Source organism: Heterodontus francisci, chromosome 9 (assembly GCF_036365525.1).
Source record: "Heterodontus francisci isolate sHetFra1 chromosome 9, sHetFra1.hap1, whole genome shotgun sequence".
NCBI classification, from domain to species: Eukaryota; Metazoa; Chordata; class Chondrichthyes; order Heterodontiformes; family Heterodontidae; genus Heterodontus; species Heterodontus francisci.
The window spans coordinates 88,288,973-88,312,430 of NC_090379.1; the positions used below are offsets into that span (position 1 = coordinate 88,288,973).

General features: G+C 43.3%; 1 protein-coding gene across 10 annotated transcripts in view; it reads right to left on the minus strand.

The window, feature by feature from the left end:
- Nucleotides 1–23,458, minus strand: part of LOC137373899 (gephyrin) — a 623,883-nt gene that overhangs the window by 70,079 nt on the left and 530,346 nt on the right. For 6 of the 10 annotated variants that reach the window (XM_068039448.1, XM_068039442.1, XM_068039444.1 and 3 more), the window contains 4 exons: nucleotides 16,491–16,583; nucleotides 16,334–16,389; nucleotides 12,657–12,809; nucleotides 11,858–11,916 (listed from right to left, as the gene is read on the minus strand). In XM_068039448.1, coding sequence (XP_067895549.1) covers nucleotides 11,858–11,916; nucleotides 12,657–12,809; nucleotides 16,334–16,389; nucleotides 16,491–16,583 — 361 coding nt within the window. The remainder of the gene's footprint in view (nucleotides 1–11,857; nucleotides 11,917–12,656; nucleotides 12,810–16,333; nucleotides 16,390–16,490; nucleotides 16,584–23,458) is intronic. The other 4 variants (XM_068039443.1, XM_068039446.1, XM_068039451.1 and 1 more) reach the window with 1 other exon arrangement.

Below are 23,458 nucleotides of genomic sequence, written 5' to 3' on the forward strand. Positions count from 1 at the left end.
AACAAATATCCCTATCCTCAATGATGGGGGAGCCCAGCACATCAGTGCGAAAGATAAGGCCGAAGCATCTGCAACAATCTTCAGCCAGAAGTGGCGAGTTAATGATCCATCTCGGCCTTCTCCTGAAGTCCCCAGCATCACAGATGCCAGACTTCAGTCAATTCGATTCACTCCACCTGATATCAAGAAACAAAGGCACTGGATACTGCAAAGTCTATGGGCTCTGACAACATTCTGGCAATAGTACTGAACACCTGTGCTCCAGAACTTGCCGCGCCCCTAGCCAAGCTGTTCCAGTACAGCTACAACACTGGCATCTACCCTGCAATGTAGAAAATTGCGCAGCTATGTCCTGAACACAAAAAGCAGGATAAGTCCAACCCAGCCAATTACCGCCCCATCAGCCTACTCTCAATCATCAGTAAAATGATGGAAGGTTTCATCAACAGTGCCATCAAGTGACACTTGCTCAGTGACGCTCAGCTTGGGTTCCGCCAGGGCCACTCAGCTCCTGACCTCATCACAGCCTTGGTTCAAACATGGAAAAAAGAGCTGAACTCAAGAGGTGAGGTGAGAGTGACTGCCCTTGACATCAAGGCAGCATTTGACCGAGTATGGCATCAAGGAGCCCTAGCAAAACTAAGGTCAATGGGAATCAGGGGGAAAACCCTCTGCTGGCTGGAGTCATACCTAGCGCAAAGGAAGATGGTTGTGGTTATTGGAGGTCAATCATCTGAGCTCCAGGACATCACTGCAGGTGTTCCTCAGGGTAGTGTCCTAGGCCCAACCATCTTCAGCTGCTTCATCAATGACCTTCCTTCAATCATAAGGTCAGAAGTGGGGATGTTTGCTGATGATTGCACAATGTTCAGCACCATTCGTGACTCCTCAGATACTGAAGCAGTCCGTGTAGAAATGCAGCAAGATCGGGACAATATCCAGGCTTGTGCTGATAGGTGACAAGTAACATTCGCGCCACACAAGTGCCAGGCAATGACCATCTCCAACAAAAGAGAATCTAACCATCTCCCCTTGACATTCAATGGCATTACCATTGCTGAATCCCCCACTATCAACATCCTCGAGGCTACCATTGACCAGAAACTGAACTGGAGTAGCCATATAAATACCGTGGCTACAAGAGCAGGTCAGAGGCTAGGAATCCTGCGGCGAGTAACTCACCTCCTGACTCCCCAAAGCCTGTCCACCATCTACAAGGCACAAGTCAGGAGTGTGATGGAATACTCTCCACTTGCCTGGATGGGTGCAGCTCCAACAACACTCAAGAAGCTCGACACCATCCAGGACAAAGCAGCCCGCTTGATTGGCACCTCATCTACAAACATTCACTCCCTCCACCACCGATGCACAGTGGCAGCAGTGTGTACTATCTACAAGATGCACTGCAGCAATGCACCAAGGTTCCTTAGACAGCACCTTCCAAACCCATGACCTCTACCAACTGGAAGGACAAGGGCAGTAAATGCATGGGAACACCATCTCCTGCAAGTTCCTCTCCAAGTCACACACCATCTTGACTTGGAACTATATCGCCGTTCCTTCACTGTCGCTGGGTCAAAATCCTGGAACTCCTTTCCTAACAGCACTGTGGGTGTACCTACCCCAAATGGACTGCAGTGGTTCAAGAAGGCAGCCCACCACCACCTTCTCAAGGGCAATTAGGGATGGGCAATAAATGCTGGCCTGGCCAGCGACGCCCACATCCCATGAACGAATAAAAAAAGACAGCTGGCTGGGATAACCAGGGACAGTGTAAGTGGTGGGAACCATAGTTCAATAAAGAGCAACAAGAATAATTACAGGATTTACGTCTTGAGGAGAGAATCACAAAACTTATCTTTAACTGTGGAGGAAAGAAGACTGAAAGGGAAATGATTCAGGTCTTAAAATGCTGAGAAACATGAATAATATGGCTATAAACAGATTATTTAAAAGGCCACGAGCAGAGAACTAGCGAATATGTACAAAAGTGATGAGCCTCAAATCAGGCTAGAGATTAAAAGAGATTTTGCTTTAATGCAGGTCTGTAGATTGTACCAAGGTGCTTCTCAGGAGCACTATCAAACAAATCTTAAAAGGATAGAAAGGTAGAGCGCTGAAGCAGTTTGGGGAGGGAATTCCAGAGCTTAGGGCTTTGGCAGCAATGTTGGAGCAATGCAAACTGGGGATGCATAAGAGGTCAAAATTGGAGGCGTGCAGAGATCTCCGAGGGTTGTAGGGCTGCAGAAGCTAACAGAGATAGGGAAGTACAAATGCTGGGCAGTGGTGAGTTCAGCCTCTCTGCTATGATGTGGAAATACTGTTTAAAAGGAATAAACTTGCATTGACATCGGGTCTTTCACAACGTCAGGACGTCCCCAAAGTGCTTCATAGCCAATGAAGTACCTTTAAAGTGTAGTCACCGTTGTAATAAAGGAAAAGCAGTGGTCAATTTAGGCTGAGTGTACTCCTGACCAGGGAGAAACAGCAGCAAAAAAACCTCACAAGGCAATTCATCGGACCTTTCACAAGAGGCAAATGCATATGAAGAAAACCCAAACACTTTCTGAAGAGGTTAGTGATTATTATTTACAGTCACCTAGATGGATGGGAAGAGGCTGGAACCCCTTTGCCACATGTTGCAATGAGTTGTTGGGAATGCCAATCTGAAACAAAACCTATTATCATTTGGTGTGACATCTAATATAGTTGTGGCAATCACAAAAAATGAGCTTCTGTATCCTGGTCAAAACTGTGTTTACTCCACTCACAAGCCAACAAAGTAAAGAAAATCCTAGCAGATGTAGTTTTATTTTAAAATCACAGTCTATTTTCTTGGCTATAATTTCACATGAGCAAGATCTAATTTTATAATACTAGTTCATCCCCAATGGCAGGGTTTCTCATCTGGGGTGTTCGCGAGATGGTTTCAAGGGGTCTGCCAAAAATAACCAGAGACTGTGTAGAAAAAAATGCAACTTGTACCCATAAATTAACTGCTTAATACCTGAAAAAAATACCTACATTTAGCTGAGTGAGTTTTCCTACTTCAATAGAGCCACTGTATTCTGAAGGTGATTCACCCTTTGAAGTTTTTTGAAATATTTCCATTCCATGAAAAGGCGTTTAACACTGTTAAAGATATTTACGTCTTAAAGAGAGTCCAAGTGGGCGGAGGCTGCCATGCCCGCAAACAGCCATGGCAGAGGGTTGTGAAGGTACCAGCTATGAGGGTGTCAATCATCTGACTTAATTTCCAAGAGCTATTTCTGCCTCATGGTGACAGTTGGGTGAGGTGGAGCTCAGTTGGGGGACGGGTGGGAGAATTTAATATATCTCATTGATAAAAATTATGATCAGATAGTGAAACGTTATGATTGTGAAACGTGTGATGAGGATTGTCAGAGGATACAGCAGGATATAGATCGGTTGGAGACTTGGGCGCAGAAATGGCAGATGGAGTTTAATCCGGACAAATGTGAGGTAATGCATTTTGGAAGATCTAATGCAGGTGGGAAGTATACAGTAAATGGCAGAACCCTTAGGAGTATTGACAGGCAGAGAGATCTGGGCGTACAGGTCCACAGGTCACTGAAAGTGGCAATGCAGGTGGATAAGGTAGTCAGGAAGGCATACGGCATGCTTGCCTTCATCGGTCGGGGCATTGAGTATAAAAATTGGCAAGTCATGTTGCAGCTGTACAGGACCTTAGTTAGGCCACATTTGGAATATTGCGTGCAATTCTGGTCGCCACACTACCGGAAGGATGTGGAGGCTTTGGAGAGGGTACAGAAGAGGTTTACCAGGATGTTGCCTGGTCTGGAGGGTATTAGCTATGAGGAGAGGTTGGATAAACTCGGATTGTTTTCACTGGAACGACGGAGGTGGAGGGGCGACATGATAGAGGTTTGCAAAGTTATGAGTGGCATGGACAGAGTGGACAGTCAGAAGCTTTTTCCCAGGGTGGAAGAGTCAGTTACAAGGGGACATAGGTTTAAGGTGCGAGGGGCAAAGTTTAGAGGGGATGTGCGAGGCAAGTTCTTTACACAGAGGGTGGTGAGTGCCTGGAACTTGCTGCCGGGGGAGGTGGTGGAAGCAGGTATGATAGCGACGTTTAAGAGGCATCTTGACAAATACATGAATAGGTTGGGAATAGAGGGATACGGTCGCCGGAAGTGCAGAAGGTTTTAGTTTAGACAGGCATCAAGATCGACGCAGGCTTGGAGGGCTGAATGGCCTGTTCCTGTGCTGTTCTTTGTTGTTTGTTATGTCAGTGTTAGCATTTGCACGACTGAAGACTTTTTAAAAGATGCACTTTAATTGGGGAGGGAAGACATGTGATGTTCGGTTTGAATGTTGGTGCAAGAATTGAGAATTGTTGCTTAGCACCAGCAATAAGTTTCATATTAAGTAAGTAAAACAAAAGTAATAATAAATATATGTTTAATTGTCTAACTAATTTTTATACCGAAAAAATACTTGTACTTTAGGAGATCAGTGAAATCTGTATAACATCGGGGAGGGAGACTCAGCAGCAAAAAAAGTTCAGAACCCCTGTCTTATGGCACATGAACCCAGTGGTCTTCAGGTGAAATGGAGTTACAGGGTTTTGGATAATTGGTGCATAGCTATGGTTCAGTCTCCAATTTATAACCATGCAGTTTGTCTTTATTTATGGATCCCTTAATTTTACACTGTTATGTATAATTGAGTAGCAAATCTTAGAACACTTTGGGAAGTAGAGAAGCAGTGCCTGAAGCAGAGAGGTTTCTCTGCAGTACAAGCTTTAGAGCTGGGAAAAGCTGAGACACTACTGCAGAGATGATATAATTTCAAGTCAATTTTCATTATAAATGCGGATATTGGAATTTATCATGGAACAAGCTGACATTGGAAGTGTATGCAGATCTAATTTTTAAAAATCTGTTATGAGCCCATGTACCTTACAAAGTTAACAGCAGCAAATTTATTCCGTGCGTAAGTTAATAATGAGAGCATTTAGTGCTAAATGTCAAGTAGAATTATAGGAAAGATAATTCTGACAACCATTTTGTTTATTGGATATTTTGGACATGAACTTCTTGAAAATAAGATTTCAAGAAAATTGAGAAGTATTTAAGAGCGCAAAAAACATATTTGCATTATCAAGGATATTTCCTCAAAAGGTCTTTCTGTAACCACTTCCACAAATTGCAGATATTTTGTTCACCTGATTTGGTTACAGCTGAACGATCAATAATGCCATGCAGGCATGCAAATGAGCAGAATAAGCTGAAACCTTAAATTCAAAAGTCACATAAGGGTCTTTTATTATTGACAGCTTTAGTCAAACAGGAATAATGATATTGCTAATATTGATGGTACGAACTTGTAATGTTGGCTAATAAGCATTTTATAGTAGCAGATGCGATTTTCAGATACAAAACAATTTCAAAACTGTTTTATATTAACCTAACATTCAGTTCAAGAATACCATATTTAGGGGGAACATTATGGCTGTATCATGCTCTTTACTTTGTGACTTATCAGCTGGTATAGCAATTAATCTCAAAACCTTACTAAGTGCACTGCACCCAGCAAGTCTGACCCATTCTAAACGCGACACAAATGGAGTCAACAGATCTTTTAAATGCCGAGTATCAATTTGAACCATGGACTGAAAGAATCAAAAAAGGTATTCTGCCAAGTGCACGATACTCAACACACTAAGCAAATCCAAGAAGAATAACAAACTTGTATCTTTCAACAAATGAGTTGAATATTCAACAGCATTATGTAAAGTCTGTTTCCTCCTTCAAAATGTCAGTTTCCAGCAAGATTAAAGGGATTTAGATGAACTGACTCCAAGGCAGGAGTTTTAACTGGGCAATGTGCTGGCAGTGGGAGAGTCAGGTTCCAGGGTAACTGGGAGATTTCAGCAGTTAACCCAGCCACTGCATTAGCATCTGGCTTCTGGGTTTCACGACAAATTAGTGTGAGCGGACATGATAATGACCCACGAGTCGCAATCAGCTGACGTATTTAACGGGTCCCTGTGAAGATGAAAGTTGCAGGATTGTCCAGATATTTGAACAGAGGAAGAAACTGCAGTAATGGATTCCCAACATGGCCAGGCTGCACCTCACTTAACTGATGCCTCCTTAAAGCTGATGCTTTGGTCTGTAAGGGTCTGCAGGGAGATTCTCTTTGTCGACAGGAGGGAGAAGCCTGTCTCAGGGAATAAGAAGGTGTGGCTGGAAATTGCAGAGGTGGTTAGCAGCAGAAATGTGGTGCCAGTGGATGAAGTGTCAGAAGAGGTTTAATGACGTAATGAGGTCAGGAAAATTGAATGCAATGTCTCACTTAAGTACCTAATGAGCGTCCAACTGTGTCTTCCCAAGCCTACTCCAGCATATTATTCCTCATACCAACTTAGCTTGCAGGTGCATCTATCCCTCTCTGAGCACAGCACACAACTATAATTCTTGATACCCAAGCTGGTGCATGCTCAACAGCATCCCTATATCTGTCTGGCAGCCTTGGGCATCATTGTCTGGATTCCTAACAGGTGGCATCAGTGGGTAACCCTTGACTCCAAGAAGCCAGCCACTAACTGGGCTTTGAAGTCTTAAGAGCTCAGGGAGGGTGGACTGGTGCAGGATGAAAGCATCATGGCAGTTCCTTGGGAATATTCTACAAACATGCATGATGATCATTCTGTGGTTGCACGCAAACTGCACATTGATGGAGTGGAAGCTCTTGTGATAGATGAAGACATCAGGGTGATCTGGGGGTTGCCTCAATTGTCACATGTGTGCAGTCGATGACTTCCTAGACCAGGAGGTAGCCAGCCAGAGATATAAAGCTGAGTGCCCACTCATTCTGAATGGCCTCATCAGCTGCAAAGTACACATAATTCCACGCTTTGACAAAACATAGCATTGGTCACCTGTGTGATGCAGTTGTGGGCATCAGATTGCAAGATTCTGCAAATAGTTCCTACAGAACCCTGGAAGGAGCCAGAGATGGAAGAAATGGTGACTTTTACAGCCACTGGCATCAGGTTTTCTTCCAGGAAGCTGCAACTGTCAGTAATCATCTGACGCGATACCTTGACCTCCTGAGACACTCGCATTTGGACATGTAGCGGAAGCTGATCCTCTGCCTGTAATCCTGGTGTTGGGGGTTATCACCTCCTGCGAGCTACACCTACGTGCTCGTTCCCTCTCTGCTGTGGAGCGGCATATGTTGGTAAGGGAGAGGCTTCTGCTGTTCACCTTGGTCCTTATGAGGTCCGAGGTAAAGCTGCATAAGCGGTATCCTTGCTGAACAGGTGTTTGACAGATGGAAAGTGTAGATCAGATGCATAAAACTTCAAAGTAGTAGAAATGACCTCAAAAGTAGAGAAAAGTACATCTGAAGTAGTGAAAGTCTTTCATTTAGGCAAGGAAGCAGGTTTGAAATCTGAATACTTAAAGGATTTTTTGTATTCTTTTGTTTATCCCCCTCAACTCCCGCTGTGCTCTCACCTTGCGAGTTCCAGGAAGTCAGGGAAACCGATGCACTTAGGGTTAAACCTCAGCTAAAGCTAATTCCCTGTAAATGTACTGAAATTAGCAACCTATCCCAAGGAGGTTTCTTGTACGCAGCCGAACACACTGCAGTTACAAGCGGAAGCTGGTGGGTTCCAGCTGGCTTCCCAACCCGCTGCCAATTTCAGTCCTTTTAACCACCCGCCCACTCCCAACCCACTCACCTTGTTAGGTTAAAATAACCCCCACCCCACTGCACCCCAATTCTTCCTTGAACTCTTTTAACCCAATTCAAGTGAAGAAACAAAGCAATCCACATTCATATTAAGTTTGCTGTTTGCACTGTAGAAAGCTAAGTTCACAATATCTTTGCTTTACAGTTAGGTCAAGCCACAAATCCAGCAGATAATTGACATTCTAATTAGAAATCATAGCAAGGATCCAAGACATCCACATTATATAGCCTATTAATATAATAAAAAGACTTCATTTACGTGAGGTCAGTGGTGAGCAGAAAATAATCATGTCCAATGTGCTTAACCTCACTGCCAAGAACATCAATCAGGAGATCTGCACTGTAGCCCCATTAGCATATCTGGTAGAAATTACAGTGAAAGCGACCTTTTGTGCGTCTTGTATTGCTGCATCCTAGCCAGTATAATTTTTTCCCCTCAAAAGTAAGATTTCTTTTGAGGAGACTCCTGTTAATTTCATCATCAAAGATCAATCATTTTTGCTGCCAATTCTTAAACCTCTTCTTAAATAAAATACCACATGATTGACACTAAAATACTGAGTAAACAAAACAGCATGCTGTGTAAGCATGACTGATAAAAGTTGAAGCTGCAGAATTCTTCTGTTGATTTTTTTCCCCACATTGGCTTTTTGAATTTAATTTTTGACTTGTGAGAACTGGACTCAGGAGTCTGCAAAGATGCCACTACCTAGATCTTTTGCTATCATCCATTTTCATGGTACTAACAGATGGGCACCTACAGGAAATGACTTGGAGATTCATAACATCAGATCTCAGCCTTTTTTAGCATTCATCCCCCTTCCCAATGTAATTTTGTTGCGCTCTTTTGTAATCAAAGCAGTATAGCGTCGTTGTCTGGGGTTGCTACTTGCAATAGAGAAGGCAGAACATAATTTTAAGTGTCCAAACGGAACTGCACAAAAATATATTTTCAACACTTTTCTTAAATATTGGCATGGTTGACTAATTTGTTGTTTACTTTTGTACCATTTTCTGAGGGCTCCATTTCACCCTCATCCATTTCCCACAGTGCACAATGGCTGTTCCATTGTCAATGTCCGCCTATTTTTGCTTCATGGAACAGGAGCAACAGCAGCAACAGACGGGCACTGGACTGGTGAGGCTGTTTCAGAGCCGCATGGAATCCACTGGTTGGTATCCCCGATAGCAGACTATAAAGGCAGAGATGCTCAATGTGCATTTGAACAAACTGTAGCATCTGTGGAGGGTGTGCTTTCCAAAGAAATCCATCTCTGTGCCATTACATGTATTTCAAGTAGATCTGCACCCATCTCCATTGCAGGCACTGTTCTACTAGTGGTTGTTACAGTCACCATTCTATTATGTTTATCTAGGCTGCTATTAGGAGCATATATAATATTAACCTAACAGGTGTGCACAGATGTAGCAAGCAATTTACAGATATGCACTGGTCTCTCAAGCTTAAAGCTTAGTCTTTCCCATGGAGAACAGGACAGGGCACTGCATATTGCAGAGTAGTAAGACTCTTGTAAGTTCAAGCAATCATTTATTACATGAGATACATTCATCCATTAGAGTCATCATTGAGCAAACTATTGGCAATTTGAAGTATTGCTTCAGGCATCTGGATTGATCAGAGATCATGCTACAAAATAGGCTGGTTAGAGTCTCAAGGATCATGGTGGTGTCCTGTATGTTGCTCAATTCTGCCTTCATAGAGGACGAAGGTCTTTATGGGCAGCAGGGCAATCAAGAAGAGGAACAGCAGCAATAACAGCCTGAAAAAAATGCTGCTAGCTGGAAGACACATTGGTGCTACATGAGGCAGACTTCTTGATGTCACCTAGCCACTGTATTAACATTCCTGTGCATATCTTCCTCCTTCCCAACAATACGACATCATCTACAATCACTTCTCTGCATGTATGATGCACAGTTCTCATTCATGCCACATGATGACATCAACTTCTAAAACTTTCCAGGAATAATGTATACACAGAAACTTTGATTCAACCATAATTTTAATGAGTATCCATAGTGTGTTTGTCTTGTGTTTCTGAACACAGTGCTTTCTCTTAGAGTCCTGGTCAATATTTATCTCTCAATCAATGTCACCAACACAGACTATCTGGTCATCATTACATTGCTGTTTGTGGGACTTTGCTGTGTTTAAATTGGCTGCCACATTTCCTACATTACAATAGTGACTACACTTCAGAAAATATCTCATTGGCTGTAAAGCACTTTGGGCATTCTGTGGTCATGAAAGATGCTATATAAATGCAAGTCTTTCTTTTCAGTGTTAGTGAATGAGGTAAGAACCCTCAAGTCCAGCCCTGTGAACTGAGTGACTGGAGTGCAAGATGTCACTGGGTGCTGCGTTCGAAGAAGAATCTCTTGGGTCTTAGATGGCCTTGTCTCTTCTGCTGCTGCATGGGTAGCGTGGCACTGTGCCTGTTCTGTCATATATCCCAGCAAATGCTCCAAAATGGACTGTAATGCTGAAAAACTACCCAGTATATTGTGGGTAGTGGATTTCTCCACTGATCAGCTGGCTGAAACAGCACTTGATATCTACACACATGTTTGATGCTCTACAAGTATATGTTTCTTTAAAATCCCTTGGCTCTTCATCCAAGAGACAATGTACCTCACCTTCTGGTTAACAATGTCTCTTGTCATATTCTTGCTTACTTGTGTACTGTTTATCAACCCTCTCTGATTCAATCTCCAATACCTTTGAGTCTTTATACTAGAGCCTGCAAAGACTAGAGTGAGCGGTCTCACTGAAGTTCTGGCAGGGCCAGATCCAAAAGTGCCTAGTTCTACTTCTTCCAGCACATGTAGAGGAGGAAAAGAGGAAGAGCGGTTTGAATGGGTTGCCGAGAAATGTCACTTTCAGCAGGAGTGATACGAGGGTTTCATGAAATCGTCCGCAGACAATTAATGTGGGTAGGGTAGGAGAGATGGAAGAGAAGAAGGATGTCATCATAATCCTACACTTGCACCCGACCATCTACTTCTGCTTTTTGGACACCCACTATGGTCTATCTCCCGAGGATTTGGATAGCTTCTTCTTTATAAGGAGTGAGAGTGTCCTCCCGCTGCTGCATTTCTCGGTCAAAGGCTGTCTCCTTGAAAAATGAGAAAACTGCAACTACGTTACCAGAAAACAACCCCTGATGGGTGTGATGACAAATGCACACACTAAGCAATTAGATGCCATTTAAGGCTCATGGTATGGTGATTATATGCAAGACTGTGAATGAGTTTCAAAACCTCAATAGCTAAGTGTTTGATCAAAATTTTGGTCACCTTTTCTTAGGCTTGGTGTACATTTTCCATATGCCTGTTTGTGAAGTGTCTGGGACAAGTCAACCCATTAATAAAAGTAAGCAATTCTCGTTTGATACAACACAAGGGCAGAACACATTGAGTGTAGTGTATTCTGGAAAGGTCCATTTGGGTCTTCTAAACCTGGTCATGATCTTGGAATTTCATGAAACTTTTTCTGCCACTGATTTGCTAGTGGTGGGATTCTCATTGATTGCTCTTGGCACCTCCTTCCACAGTCTATAATCACTCTATTCTAAATAGTATGCCCTTCCTCTGCCAGACTCCCTCTAGCAGCACTTCTACAATTGCAGCAGTGAACCAAGGGACTCCTTGCCCTTATGCAGATATGATAGCCATTATTTTTGTCAGTAATTGACTGCTGTGTTCCCAAGCCATTTCTTTGGGTGACTGCCTATTTAGGATGCTGTGAGCCTTTAAATTCTGCAGTTGCAGATGACATTTCATCCCTTAACAAGTCAACTACTAATCAATGCTTCTGCTTTACTTATCAGGTTCCATGGTAGGGTACAAATCTAGAGGGACAAATTGAATGGAACACTTGTAGCATGGGGTTGTAATGTTGACACGATGACATGTTGAGCTCATTGCCAGTTTCTGTTCACTTTGATCCCTACTTTGTTCTTGTAGTGTGCAGTTAAAAAGAAACTGAACTTGTTCATTACTTAGCTACATGAGCTCCCCATCATTTACAGTCAGCACTCCCCAATTACATTATGCCATTACCAAATGTAGAGAAATGCAATATACAGACCTGATGTCCTGGCCTGGACGGGCCTGTGTCAGAATCCTTACTTCCAGCTCTTCCGTGCCCTGCAAAATTAAACTGCAACATAAACTAAAAGGAAATCTAGGATACTCCGCTGGAGAAGCCACAAGTGTCATTGTGTCTGGTTATTCTAAAAGCATTACTGATGAGCACTCAAAGACATTCTGGAATGCGGCATGTGGAGCTCACACTGAGCCATAATTCTCAGCCATACATTATGGCTTTTGATTTCACTGTAATGAATTAGCAGATGCATTGCATTGTAAAAATTGGTAGCAACGCCCAGAGAATAAATGAAATAATACAGTGAAATTGATCCTCTGAAATTGACATGCGGCATTCTTTTTCCTGTCATATATTCTTACATTAAAATGGAACGAATGGACACAAATAATTTAAAACAAATATCTTATGAAATTCACTAAATGGAACCATCTACAACACACAGAAAAAGAAAATACATTTGTGGGCATGAAGATTTCATGTATGCATGTGCGCTAAGAGAAAAAAGAATCATAAGCTTGACTGGCTACTTAAATGTAAGCACTGTTTATGGTGCCCCAAAAGAAGCTTACCAGCTATCTATCAACTTACCATGATTAGAAGTACATCATGCTGCATACATAAAGAATATCAATATGAAATGAACATGGCAATATTTAAAATCTATCCTAGTCCTCAACTAAAAAGTTCTTATAAATCAATGAATCCTTAAATAATTGCACAATATTCTTCCACTAGTTCAACATACTGAACAGGAGTGAAATCTTCAAAATTTACTTACATCATCAGATTCTCTGATGAGCTCTGTATCTTCAACCTGCACAACTGCATCTGCACCGCAGGGTATTGGAGCCCCTGTTGTTACCCGCATCACCTGACCGGGCATCACTGTCTGGGTGGGCTGCAAAAATATGCAGGGAAAAAAGAAAATCATCTTTGAGATTATTAGTCAAACTTCAAAAGCTTACAGTGAACTAAATCAAAAAAGAACAAGACAATGGTCTGGATTTTGTGGTCAGCAGTGAAGCAACGGTGCTCGCCGCTGACCTCGAATAAAGCTGCCCACAAAGATTTAGCAATCTCTGCATCACAAATTTCCCCTTTCCGACATCAGTTTGACTTTGGCGCCAAGTCAAGAGAATCCTCAAGCGTCCAGCAATAATGATGTCATCAAACAGGGTAAGCAGCCAGTTATATAGGAGTTCACACAGACAGCAAACCAGGAAGTAAAAACCACTGAAAAAGAAACAGAAAGTGCTGGAAATACTCAGCAGGTCAGGCAGCATCTGTGGAGAGAGAAGCAGAGTTAATGATTCAGGTCTGTGACTTTTCATCAGATCTGGCAAAGGTTAGAAATGTAATAGGCTTTGAACATGTGAAAAGGGGGAGGGGGGAGCAAGAACAAAAGAGGTATGTGATAGGGCAGAGGGATTAAATGACAGAGATGTCACAGAACAAAAGCAAAGGCAGTGCCATCACAAAGTGATTCCTGACAATGCAGCGGCCCGCTGACGTAATCAGAGTGCGCCAAACTGCGCACATGCGCAGTTACATCTTGCCAGGACTTAGTGGCACATGCGCAGGATGACATCATCACGCAGCTCAAATGTCATGGCGTATCCGTGCCAGGTCCATCTTCGCACATGCGCGATAAAGCATCATTGGTTATCCAGCCCCTCACTCGGCTGGAGGAAGCGGCTGAATGGGAGACTTTGAGGCTGGGGCTCTCCCCCCTCAGCAATTTGGTCCAGGCCTTGACGCTTCCTCCCCTCAGCCGCTCGCTCCAGACTGCGCTGCTCCCCTCCACTCCCTGATTGTTCCTCGCTTCGTGCCACCCTGCTCACTCCCCCCCGCCCCTCCAGCCGGTAACTGTAGGCCGCGGCGCTTCCCTTCTCTCGGCCACTCGCTCCTACATCGCCCCGTCACCCCTTGCTTCTTCGGGCAGCGTGTGAAGACTGATGAAACGTGGGAGCCAGTGGAGAGGCGCAGTGCGGCCCAGTGCCCGAGGTTGGGGTGGATGGGTGTGGCGGGGGAGCGAGCGAGCGAGCAACCGGAGGGCAGGGTGGCGCAAGTGGGGAACAATTGGCCAGGGAAGTAGGGGGGGGGGGCGAGCAGCGATGTCTGGAGCTGCGGGGGGAGGGGGGGGAAGCGGCCGGTAGGGAGAAGGGGGAGAAAGCGAGTTGCCGAGGGGGGAGAGCCGTCAGTAGGGCGGGAGCTAGTAGCTGCGTTCAGGTAAAATCAGTCTGGGTCAGTCATATAAACGAATCACAATATCGAATTGGCAGCACATTTTATACTCTGCCCGATTTTCGTTTCCATCGATCGGGGTGCCAATTCACCATCTTCCAATGGAAATGTAATCATAAAATTCCTTTTGTATTTAATAGAATTACGAGGATTATATTTTGTATCCTACAACTACATAGCAGCATATTACTGGACTTCCATCCAATTTAATGTAAGGTTAGTTTGCTAGAACGATCTAGCCATGAGCATTTCCTGTGATAAATTGAGCAGAGCCATTTTTAATCCTGTCAGCATACAAGGCTACGGGCCAAGTGCTGGAAAATGGGATTCGAATAGTTAGGTGCTTTTTGGCGGGCACAGACACAATGGGCCAAAGGGCCTATTTCTGTGATGGATAACTCTATGACTCTATGAGCTGCCTGAATGTCGTAGACACTGAAGTTCCAGCTGAAGAGCCTGCATTTGTGCATGTGCAACCACTGCGCCACCTAGTGGTTGCATTGTCAAACGCAGCTGTGCCATTAAGACTCTGGCCTAATGCTGTCTTTTACTACAACTATTAGCAGGGGAGGTGGTGGCATTGTGGTAATGTCACTGCACTAGTAATCCAGAGGCCCTGGCTAATGATCTGGGGACATGGGTTCGAATCCCACCATGGCAGATGGTGAAATTTGAATTTAATTAATAAAAAAATGGAATTAAAAGCTAGTCTAATAGTGACCATGAAACCATTGTCGATTGTTTCAAAAACCCCTTTAGGGAAGGAAATCTGCCATCCTTACCTGGTCTGGCCTACATGTCCAGAGCCACAGCAATGTTGACTCTGAAATGGCCTTGCAAGCTACTCAGTAAAATGGCTATTAGGGATGGGAAATAAATGCTGGCCTAGTGACACCCACATTCCATGAACAATAAAAAATGAAAGATAACAGACCTGAAACGTTAACTCTGTTTCTCTCTCCACAGGTGCTGCCAGACCTGCTGAGTGTTTCCAGCACTTTGTTTTTACTTCAGATTTCCAGCATCCACAGTATTTTGCTTTTATTATAGTAAAAACCACTGAATCCCTTCACTTTCAATTTTAAATTTTACAGAGTGAAATAAATATTTGGGACACGGTAGAAGCTAAAATATCATTAAAAAATTAATATATGGACTTTCTTATCATAATATAGACATTTGACATCCAACAAATATAAAATTACTCTTTCAGGGCCAGTCAGGCTGTTTAGCAGTAATTATGAACTTAGTACGCCCTTAAAAACCTAGTTACACCTCATTCAACAAGGTGTAACTTCTTCAAGAGTTTTTAACAGTGAAGCTAATAGCCTAAGAGTGGAAGTTCCCATCAGTTCAGATTTCCCATTGATTGCAGTGTGGAGACCTCAACAACGCACCCTCTGGAGAAGTGTAGAATCACTGATAGCAACTTTTGGATTTTTCACCTTTAACTGCATGTGCAAACTCCCAAAGTTGTTCTTAGTTTCAGTGGAGTAATGGCTGACAGTACTGCTGTCATTACCACCACAAAATCCGGGCCTATAATTTCCTTTAGAATTTATTTAAAAATTGACAAAAACAGCTGCATAATTTGAGACATTCTCCCTATTCCACTCTCCTTTCCTGATTAATCGCAAAAAAAGTTTGGGGAATGGCGAAGGAGGGATTTTTTTTCTGCTGGAATATGTCGATTTTTCGATAGCCTAGATTTTGTGATCAGCAGCGAAATGATGGCACTCGCTGATGACCTTGAAGGAGGAAACGTCCCGTCCTTATATGCGACTACAACGCCACACTAACATGACGGACTCCTAACTACCCTCCGAAGTGGACTAGCAAGCCACTCAGTTGTACTGAACTACTACAGAGAATAACAACACCTTCACCACAAGGACAGTAGTGATTCAAGGTGACTGTTTCTCAAAGGCAACTGGAATGCGCAATAAAAGTAGCCTTGCCAGGGACGCCCACATCCCAAAAGCAAATGATTTTAATAAGTCTTAAAATAGCAGAATAGAAACAGTAGATTTAGCAGTTCTTAAAGGAGCCTATCCTCAATTCCACACACCTGAGTGTGTGTGTTCTACTCTCATTTTTAGATATTTATGTTCATGTCACAAGACAATTTCAGTCATTTACCAGAAGAGCTCCTTTTTGCTTGTTCTTACGTGCCTAAATTCAATTCTATGCAAAGAAAGCATCAATACTCACCTGCTCGCCAGCCTGTGATTCTCCAATAATGAATCTATCACCGGGGCCATCTGCAGCTGTAAATAGTTAAAATATAGGACATATTCAATTAAAGCGGTTTAGACAGGATGTGTAACTTTAACAGCTGCCATACTAAAGAACATATTAAGTTGTTTACCTCGTACAGCATATCCATCCTTCACTGATGCTGGAAAAGGTGGCAGGTTGTCTTTTGCAAACACATCTTGTGCCAGAACTCGGCCCATGCCATCTAAAACACAAAGAAACCAAACTCTATCAATTAAGTGACAGAAAATTCATCAAGTGAGAAGGTCCCACATTCAAACACTACTCTATCTTAGTTAACTTGTGTCATCTGGGGTGGCACTACAGATGCTACAACTGGTCTATGCACCATGGACTAATTGAAGCAAGGGTTTTGTACTTGTGATGGTTGTTCCATGATTACTGCTTGAAAATGCTCAGAGAAGGGCAGGATCAGACTCAGCCATGATGTCTTTTGATACTTGGGCCTGGATTTTCCTCTACTATCCCCACCCAAAATTGAGCAGAAAACCAGGAAAAAGCAGATAATGACACCTCCTGTCTCAAAATAAGCTTTCCTCCCTTTACCGGGACTGCAGCTGACCACCCCTTCTCCACCCACCTCATGCTGGTGAACACTGGATTCCTGGCAAATTTTCCTGCTGCCTGCTCCTCTTACTACACCGCCTCGGGCCACCTGAAAAGGAAGGTAGCAGTATTCCTGTGGTAGCAGTAGAAAGGCCCCAAAATTCTTTGAAAGGAGGTAGAGGGAATTGGTAATGACATTTGATCCGGGAACATGGTCCTGAATCATGGCAACAGGTAGAAGTTCTGCCCAACTATGTAAGGAAAGACCAAGCAATATACAACCCTTACTGCCTCAGGTCACTGTTAGGACCAGGTGAGAAAGGTGTCTAGGGGTCTTTTACTGTCTTCACCTGGTTTTATTGTAACAGGGTTTAATTTTTAAACACACTGTGTTTTGAGGTCCCCCTTGGTGAATCCTTGTTCACCACTTTCCAAATATAAGGCAAAGAAATAAGCATAAACAGGCTTTCTTAGGTTTAAAGAAGAAAAGTGACATTTATTAAAACATAAACTCTAATTAGCTTAACGTCTATGGATACACGCCATTTGATTGTAGGTAGTCTTGCTTTTCGTTGGGGCCCAGTATTCTCCTTAAACCTTGTTCACTGTAGGAGACGTTTCTCTCTTGAGGTTCATGTGCCTTCAATGGTTCTTCAGTTCCATGAGAAAGAGATGAGAGCAGACAGGAGAGAGATCTTTTCAGTCTGGGAGCAAAGAGCTTTCTGAGTTTCAAACACTCTGTGGCAAGTTCAGATTCAAACAGCCAGTCAGTCATGTGACTAAACTGGTCTGACCAGGTCTTCTGTGTATTGAAGAAGCAGGGACTGGGTCCTTTGTTCCAACACTATCTGCCAGTATGCATAAAAAGGTCTTTCCGGCGAAGGGCCTGGCAATTCCTTGTGATAGGTCCTCTTCTTCCCAGCAGCAATTTTAAATTTTAATGTTCATGTGGTGAAATAATGTGTGCCTCATTCTTGGCAGGTGGGGGCCTGCATGACAGTCACACATAAAGAACGACCACTTGCAGAGGCATCGACAGGCTGCTGGCAGCTGTGGAATAGCACCCTAGCATGAATTGTTATTGATCACGAGAAGGGTGGAATTTGGAGGGAGATAATACATCTTGGGAGGTAAAACAATAAAAGGGAGGTTAATTTCAATGGATAACATTGAAGAAGGTAAATGAACAGCAAGACCTTAGAGTTCAAATATATAATTCCCTAAAAGAGCAAATGGAAGTAGATAACACTGTAAAGAAGGCCAACAGCATTTTGGATTTAATAAATAGAAGAACAGAGGACTAGAGTCAAGAAGTAACAATACATTTTTCAGAACACTGGTTAGGCGAAGTCCAAAGTACGGAAAGTCCTCATCAGAGAACTCCTCTTTGCTGACGATGCTGCTTTAACATCTCACACTGAAGAATGCCTGCAGAGTCTCATCGACAGGTTTGCGTCTGCCTGCAATGAATTTGGCCTAACCATCAGCCTCAAGAAAACGAACATCATGGGGCAGGATGTCAGAAATGCTCCATCCATCAATATTGGCGACCACGCTCTGGAAGTGGTTCAAGAGTTCACCTACCTAGGCTCAACTATCACCAGTAACCTGTCTCTAGATGCAGAAATCAACAAGCGCATGGGTAAGGCTTCCACTGCTATGTCCAGACTGGCCAAGAGAGTGTGGGAAAATGGCGCACTGACACGGAACACAAAAGTCCGAGTGTATCAGGCCTGTGTCCTCAGTACCTTGCTCTACGGCAGCGAGGCCTGGACAACGTATGCCAGCCAAGAGCGACGTCTCAATTCATTCCATCTTCGCTGCCTTCGGAGAATACTTGGCATCAGGTGGCAGGACTATATCTCCAACACAGAAGTCCTTGAAGCGGCCAACACCCCCAGCTTATACACACTACTGAGTCAGCGGCGCTTGAGATGGCTTGGCCATGTGAGCCGCATGGAAGATGGCAGGATCCCCAAAGACACATTGTACAGCGAGCTCGCCACTGGTATCAGACCCACCGGCCGTCCATGTCTCCGTTATAAAGACGTCTGCAAACGCGACATGAAATCGTGTGACATTGATCACAAGTCGTGGGAGTCAGTTGCCAGCATTCGCCAGAGCTGGCGGGCAGCCATAAAGACAGGGCTAAATTGTGGCGAGTCGAAGAGACTTAGTAGTTGGCAGGAAAAAAGACAGAGGCGCAAGGGGAGAGCCAACTGTGCAACAGCCCCAACAAACAAATTTCTCTGCAGCACCTGTGGAAGAGCCTGTCACTCCAGAATTGGCCTTTATAGCCACTCCAGGCGCTGCTTCACAAACCACTGACCACCTCCAGGCGCGTATCCATTGTCTCTCGAGATAAGGAGGCCCAAAAGAAAGAAAGAAGGTTAGGCTACAGTTCCGAAGAAGGGTCACTGACCCGAAACGTTAACTCTGCTTCTCTTTCCACAGATGCTGCCAGACCTGCTGAGTGGTTCCAGCATTTCTTGCTTTATTTCAGCAATTTCTATCTTTTTAAAACAGGACTTCAGTAAAACTAACCACTAAATGCTCAAAACCCTAATATCTACTTCACACCAGTATTGCTAATGAGGTGTCTGAATGTTCAACTGACCAGGGTTGAGATGACAGTCTTGCAGTAGACATCTTTAAGCATATTTGCTGATGATCATATGCTGGATTTAGTTTATGTGTACACTACTATATTTATATTCCAAAAAGCTGCCTAGGTAGAACTGATGCCTGACCTACACATGGTTACTAATATATTTGGAGAATAAAGCAAAGCACTTTAATAGCCCACACAGGGTTGAATGGAAATAGTTGTTAAACTTAATACCGATTCTTCTGCAGCGATAGCAGAAAGTGAGTTTTTCTAATTAAAGGAATCTTTCCTCCGAGTTTCGTCATTAATCTGTTTTCCTTGCAAAATAACTCCTGAGGGATATTGAGTACACTGGCTTCAGGCAATGAGCCAAATGAATTATGGCAGGCTGGTAGAATAAAATGCTAACTGACTAGAAATCTAATAAAAATGCAAGTAAAAAATTATTTGCTGTCATTCAATTTATAGCCCAAATTCTCGACACTTGGAATCATTACCGTTATGGATTATTTCATTTCTTTGCGTGGTCAAAAGAACCATAGAACCAAAGAAAAATACGGCACAGAAGAAGGCCATTCAGCCAATCGTGTCTGTGCTGGCTGAAAAAAACTAGCCACCCAAACTAATCCCACCTTCCAGCACTTGGTCCATAGCCTTGCAGGTTACAGCATTTCAGGTGCATGTCCTTTAGAAAATATTGAGGGTTTCTGCCTCCACCACCAATCCGGGCAGTGAATTCCAGACACCCACCACCCTCTGAGTGAAAAATATTTTCCTCTTGTCCTCTCTAATCCTTCTACCAATCACCTTAAATCTGTGCCCACTGGTATTTGACCTCTCTGCAAGGGGAAACAGGTCTTTCCTGACTACTCTATCCAGGCCCCTTATAACTTGGTATACCTCACCCCTCAGCCTCCTCTGTTCTAAGGAAAATAAGCCTAGCCTATTCAATCTTTCCTCATAACTGCAACTTTCAAGCCCTGGCAATATTCTTGTAAATCTCCCCTGTACTCTCTCCAGAGCGACTCTGTCCTTCCTGTAATGCGGTGACCAGAACTGTACGCAATACTCCAGCTGTGGACTAACAGTTCCAGCATTACATCCCTGCTTTTGTTTTCTACACCTGAGCCACTTTTTTCTGGAAAAAAACTTCTACAGAATCATGAACACTTCAATTCTGCTGTGCAATACATTAAAATGAAACTAATACTGAAGTGCACAAGATTTATCCAAAACTGGAAAGCAGGAAGAAATCATAGCAATTTTTGGAAACAGAGGCTGCCATTGGGTTCAACAAATTCCCCATTTTTTGATTGGGGCAGTCCACTGCTTTTTTGTATTCTCCCTCAGTCCTTTATCTCACAACATCATGTCCAATTGTCTCTTTATCTCTGTAAACTGTCAGCTTCAATGGCCTTGACCCCTAATGTATTCCACAAATCTTTTATATTTTGAATGAAAACTTTCTGCCTGACTTGCCTTCTTACTCCTAACTTTATAATTAGTAAACTTCTACAAAACTTAACTCACCTAAATTGACAACTGCAGATTTAATATGAAGTATTTTACACTTGCTTTTCAGTGGAAGTACAAGCCAAGCTGTGCATTAAACAGGTAAATCATACCAGAGAGGCTGGTGAGATCTAAGGGGGAATTTTAACTGGGAGCTGGATTCGGGCAGGTGAGGACAGGAGAGTGCACAAGTGCCTGAGGTTGGCAACATGAGGCCTGGGTGAGCTGAATGCGGCAGGTGGCAGCAAGAGTTCGGGCAGCAGGAGGCCACTAGCCACCATCAAAGGAAGGCTTGCTGGCAAGAAGGTAAGTTGTGGGAAGGCCTAAACTTTCCTTGTGGGGCCTGTAAGAACACTCTTGTTCCTCCTGGCCACAGAAAGAAAGTTAAAAACTTTGCCTAAATGGCCTCTTCTGGTGCATGATCCTCTTCCTGCTGTCTTCATCTGGTGGGAAAGCCCAAAAGATTTTGTTGCTCAGCTGCCACAGTTAAAATTGCTGTTGGAGCCCGATGATGTAATTGAACGTTGATTTGTATTTCAAGTAGGGCTCTGCCAACTTCAGGGGTGTACCATTGCTGCTTCCTCAGAGGATCATGTTAAAATGGAAGAGAGCGAGATTCAGCCAGGACATCGGTAGGCAAATCACCTGACCTGAACTCTTCCACCCTCACCCTGTGCATTAACTACCTTCAATAAGGTGCCCCATAATAGACTAATGAATAAGGTCAGAAAATGCAGAGTCGGGGACAAGTGGCAGAATAGATTGCTAGCTGGTTTCAAAACAGAAAGCAGAGAGTGGGAGTAAAGGATAGTTATTCAGAGTGGCAGAAGGTGTGAAGTGATGTTCCACAGTGCTGGGACCACTGCTGTTCACAATTTACATTAATGATTTGGACTTTCGAATCAAAAACACAATCTCTAAATTTCTGGATGACACCAAATTTTGGTGGTGAGGGACCTGGTTAACATTGAGGATGACTGTAACAAATTACAGGAGGACGTTAATAAACTTGCAGAATGGGCAAATAATTGGCAAATGAAATTCAACATAGATAAATGTGGGTAGTACATTTTGGTAGGAAGAATAGGGAGGTCACTTATTACTTGGAAGGTGCAAGTCTAGGTTGTGTAGAAGAACAAAGGGATCTCGGAGTACAAATACACCAATCACTAGAAGTTGCACCACAGGTTAGCAAGAGCATAAAAAAAGCAAACCAAGCACTAGGCTTTATTTCTAGAGGGCTGGAATTGAAAAGTAGGGAAGTTATGCTAAACCTATATTGAACCATGGTGATACCACACTTAGAGTATTGTGTGCATTTCTGGTTGCCGTATTATAGAAAGGATAGGCAGGACAAGGAAAGAGGTTCTGCACAGTCAGTATAAAGAGCTAGGCACCAAATTAAGAAGCAGAACCTCAAAGGTAATAATCTCAGGATTATTACCAGAGCCATGTGCAAATTGGAGTAGGGCAAATAAGATTAGAGGAATGAATGTGCGGCTCAAAGACTGGTGTGGTAGAAGTGGGTTTCGGTAGAAGTGGGGCACTGGCACCATATCGTTGGAAAGGTTTACACCGAACCGCGCGGGGACCAGAATTCTAGCGAGCCGCATAACTAGGAAGTAGATAGGGTTTTAAACTAAATAGTGGGAGCAAGGGATTAAATTTGGGAAGATGAGGTAAATCAAAGAGTAGAGACAAGGCAAGAGAGAATGGGAAAAGATAAACAGACCATGACAGGAAGGGACAGTGAGTACAAATCTAAGAGTAAATCAGCAGACAAGACTAGAGGTTACAAAAATAATAAAAGGACAAAACTAAAGGTTCTGTATCTAAATGCACGTAGCATTCAAAACAAAACATGAACTGAAAGCGCAAATAGAAATAAATAAGTGCGATCTGATAGCCATTACGAATACATGGCTGCAGGATGAAATAGATTATTGAAGGGCACATGACATTTAGGAAGGACAGGAAGCTAGGAAAGGGTGGAGGCGTGGCTCTGTTAATTAATGATGGTATTAGCACATTAGAGAGGGATGACCTAAATTCAGGAAACCAGGATGTAGAAGCGGTTTAGGTCACGATGAGAAATGACAAAGGCAAGAAATCACTTTAGTTTAGTTTAGTTTAGAGATACAGCACTGAAACAGGCCCTTCGGCCCACCGAGTCTGTGCCGACCATCAACCACCCATTTTTATACTAATCCTACACTAATCCCATATTCCTACCACATCCCCACCTGTCCCTACATTTCCCTACCACCTACCTATACTAGTGGCAATTTATAATGGCCAATTTACCTACCAACCTGCAAGTCTTTTGGCTTGTGGGAGGAAACCGGAGCACCCGGAGAAAACCCACACAGACACAGGGAGGACTTGCAAACTCC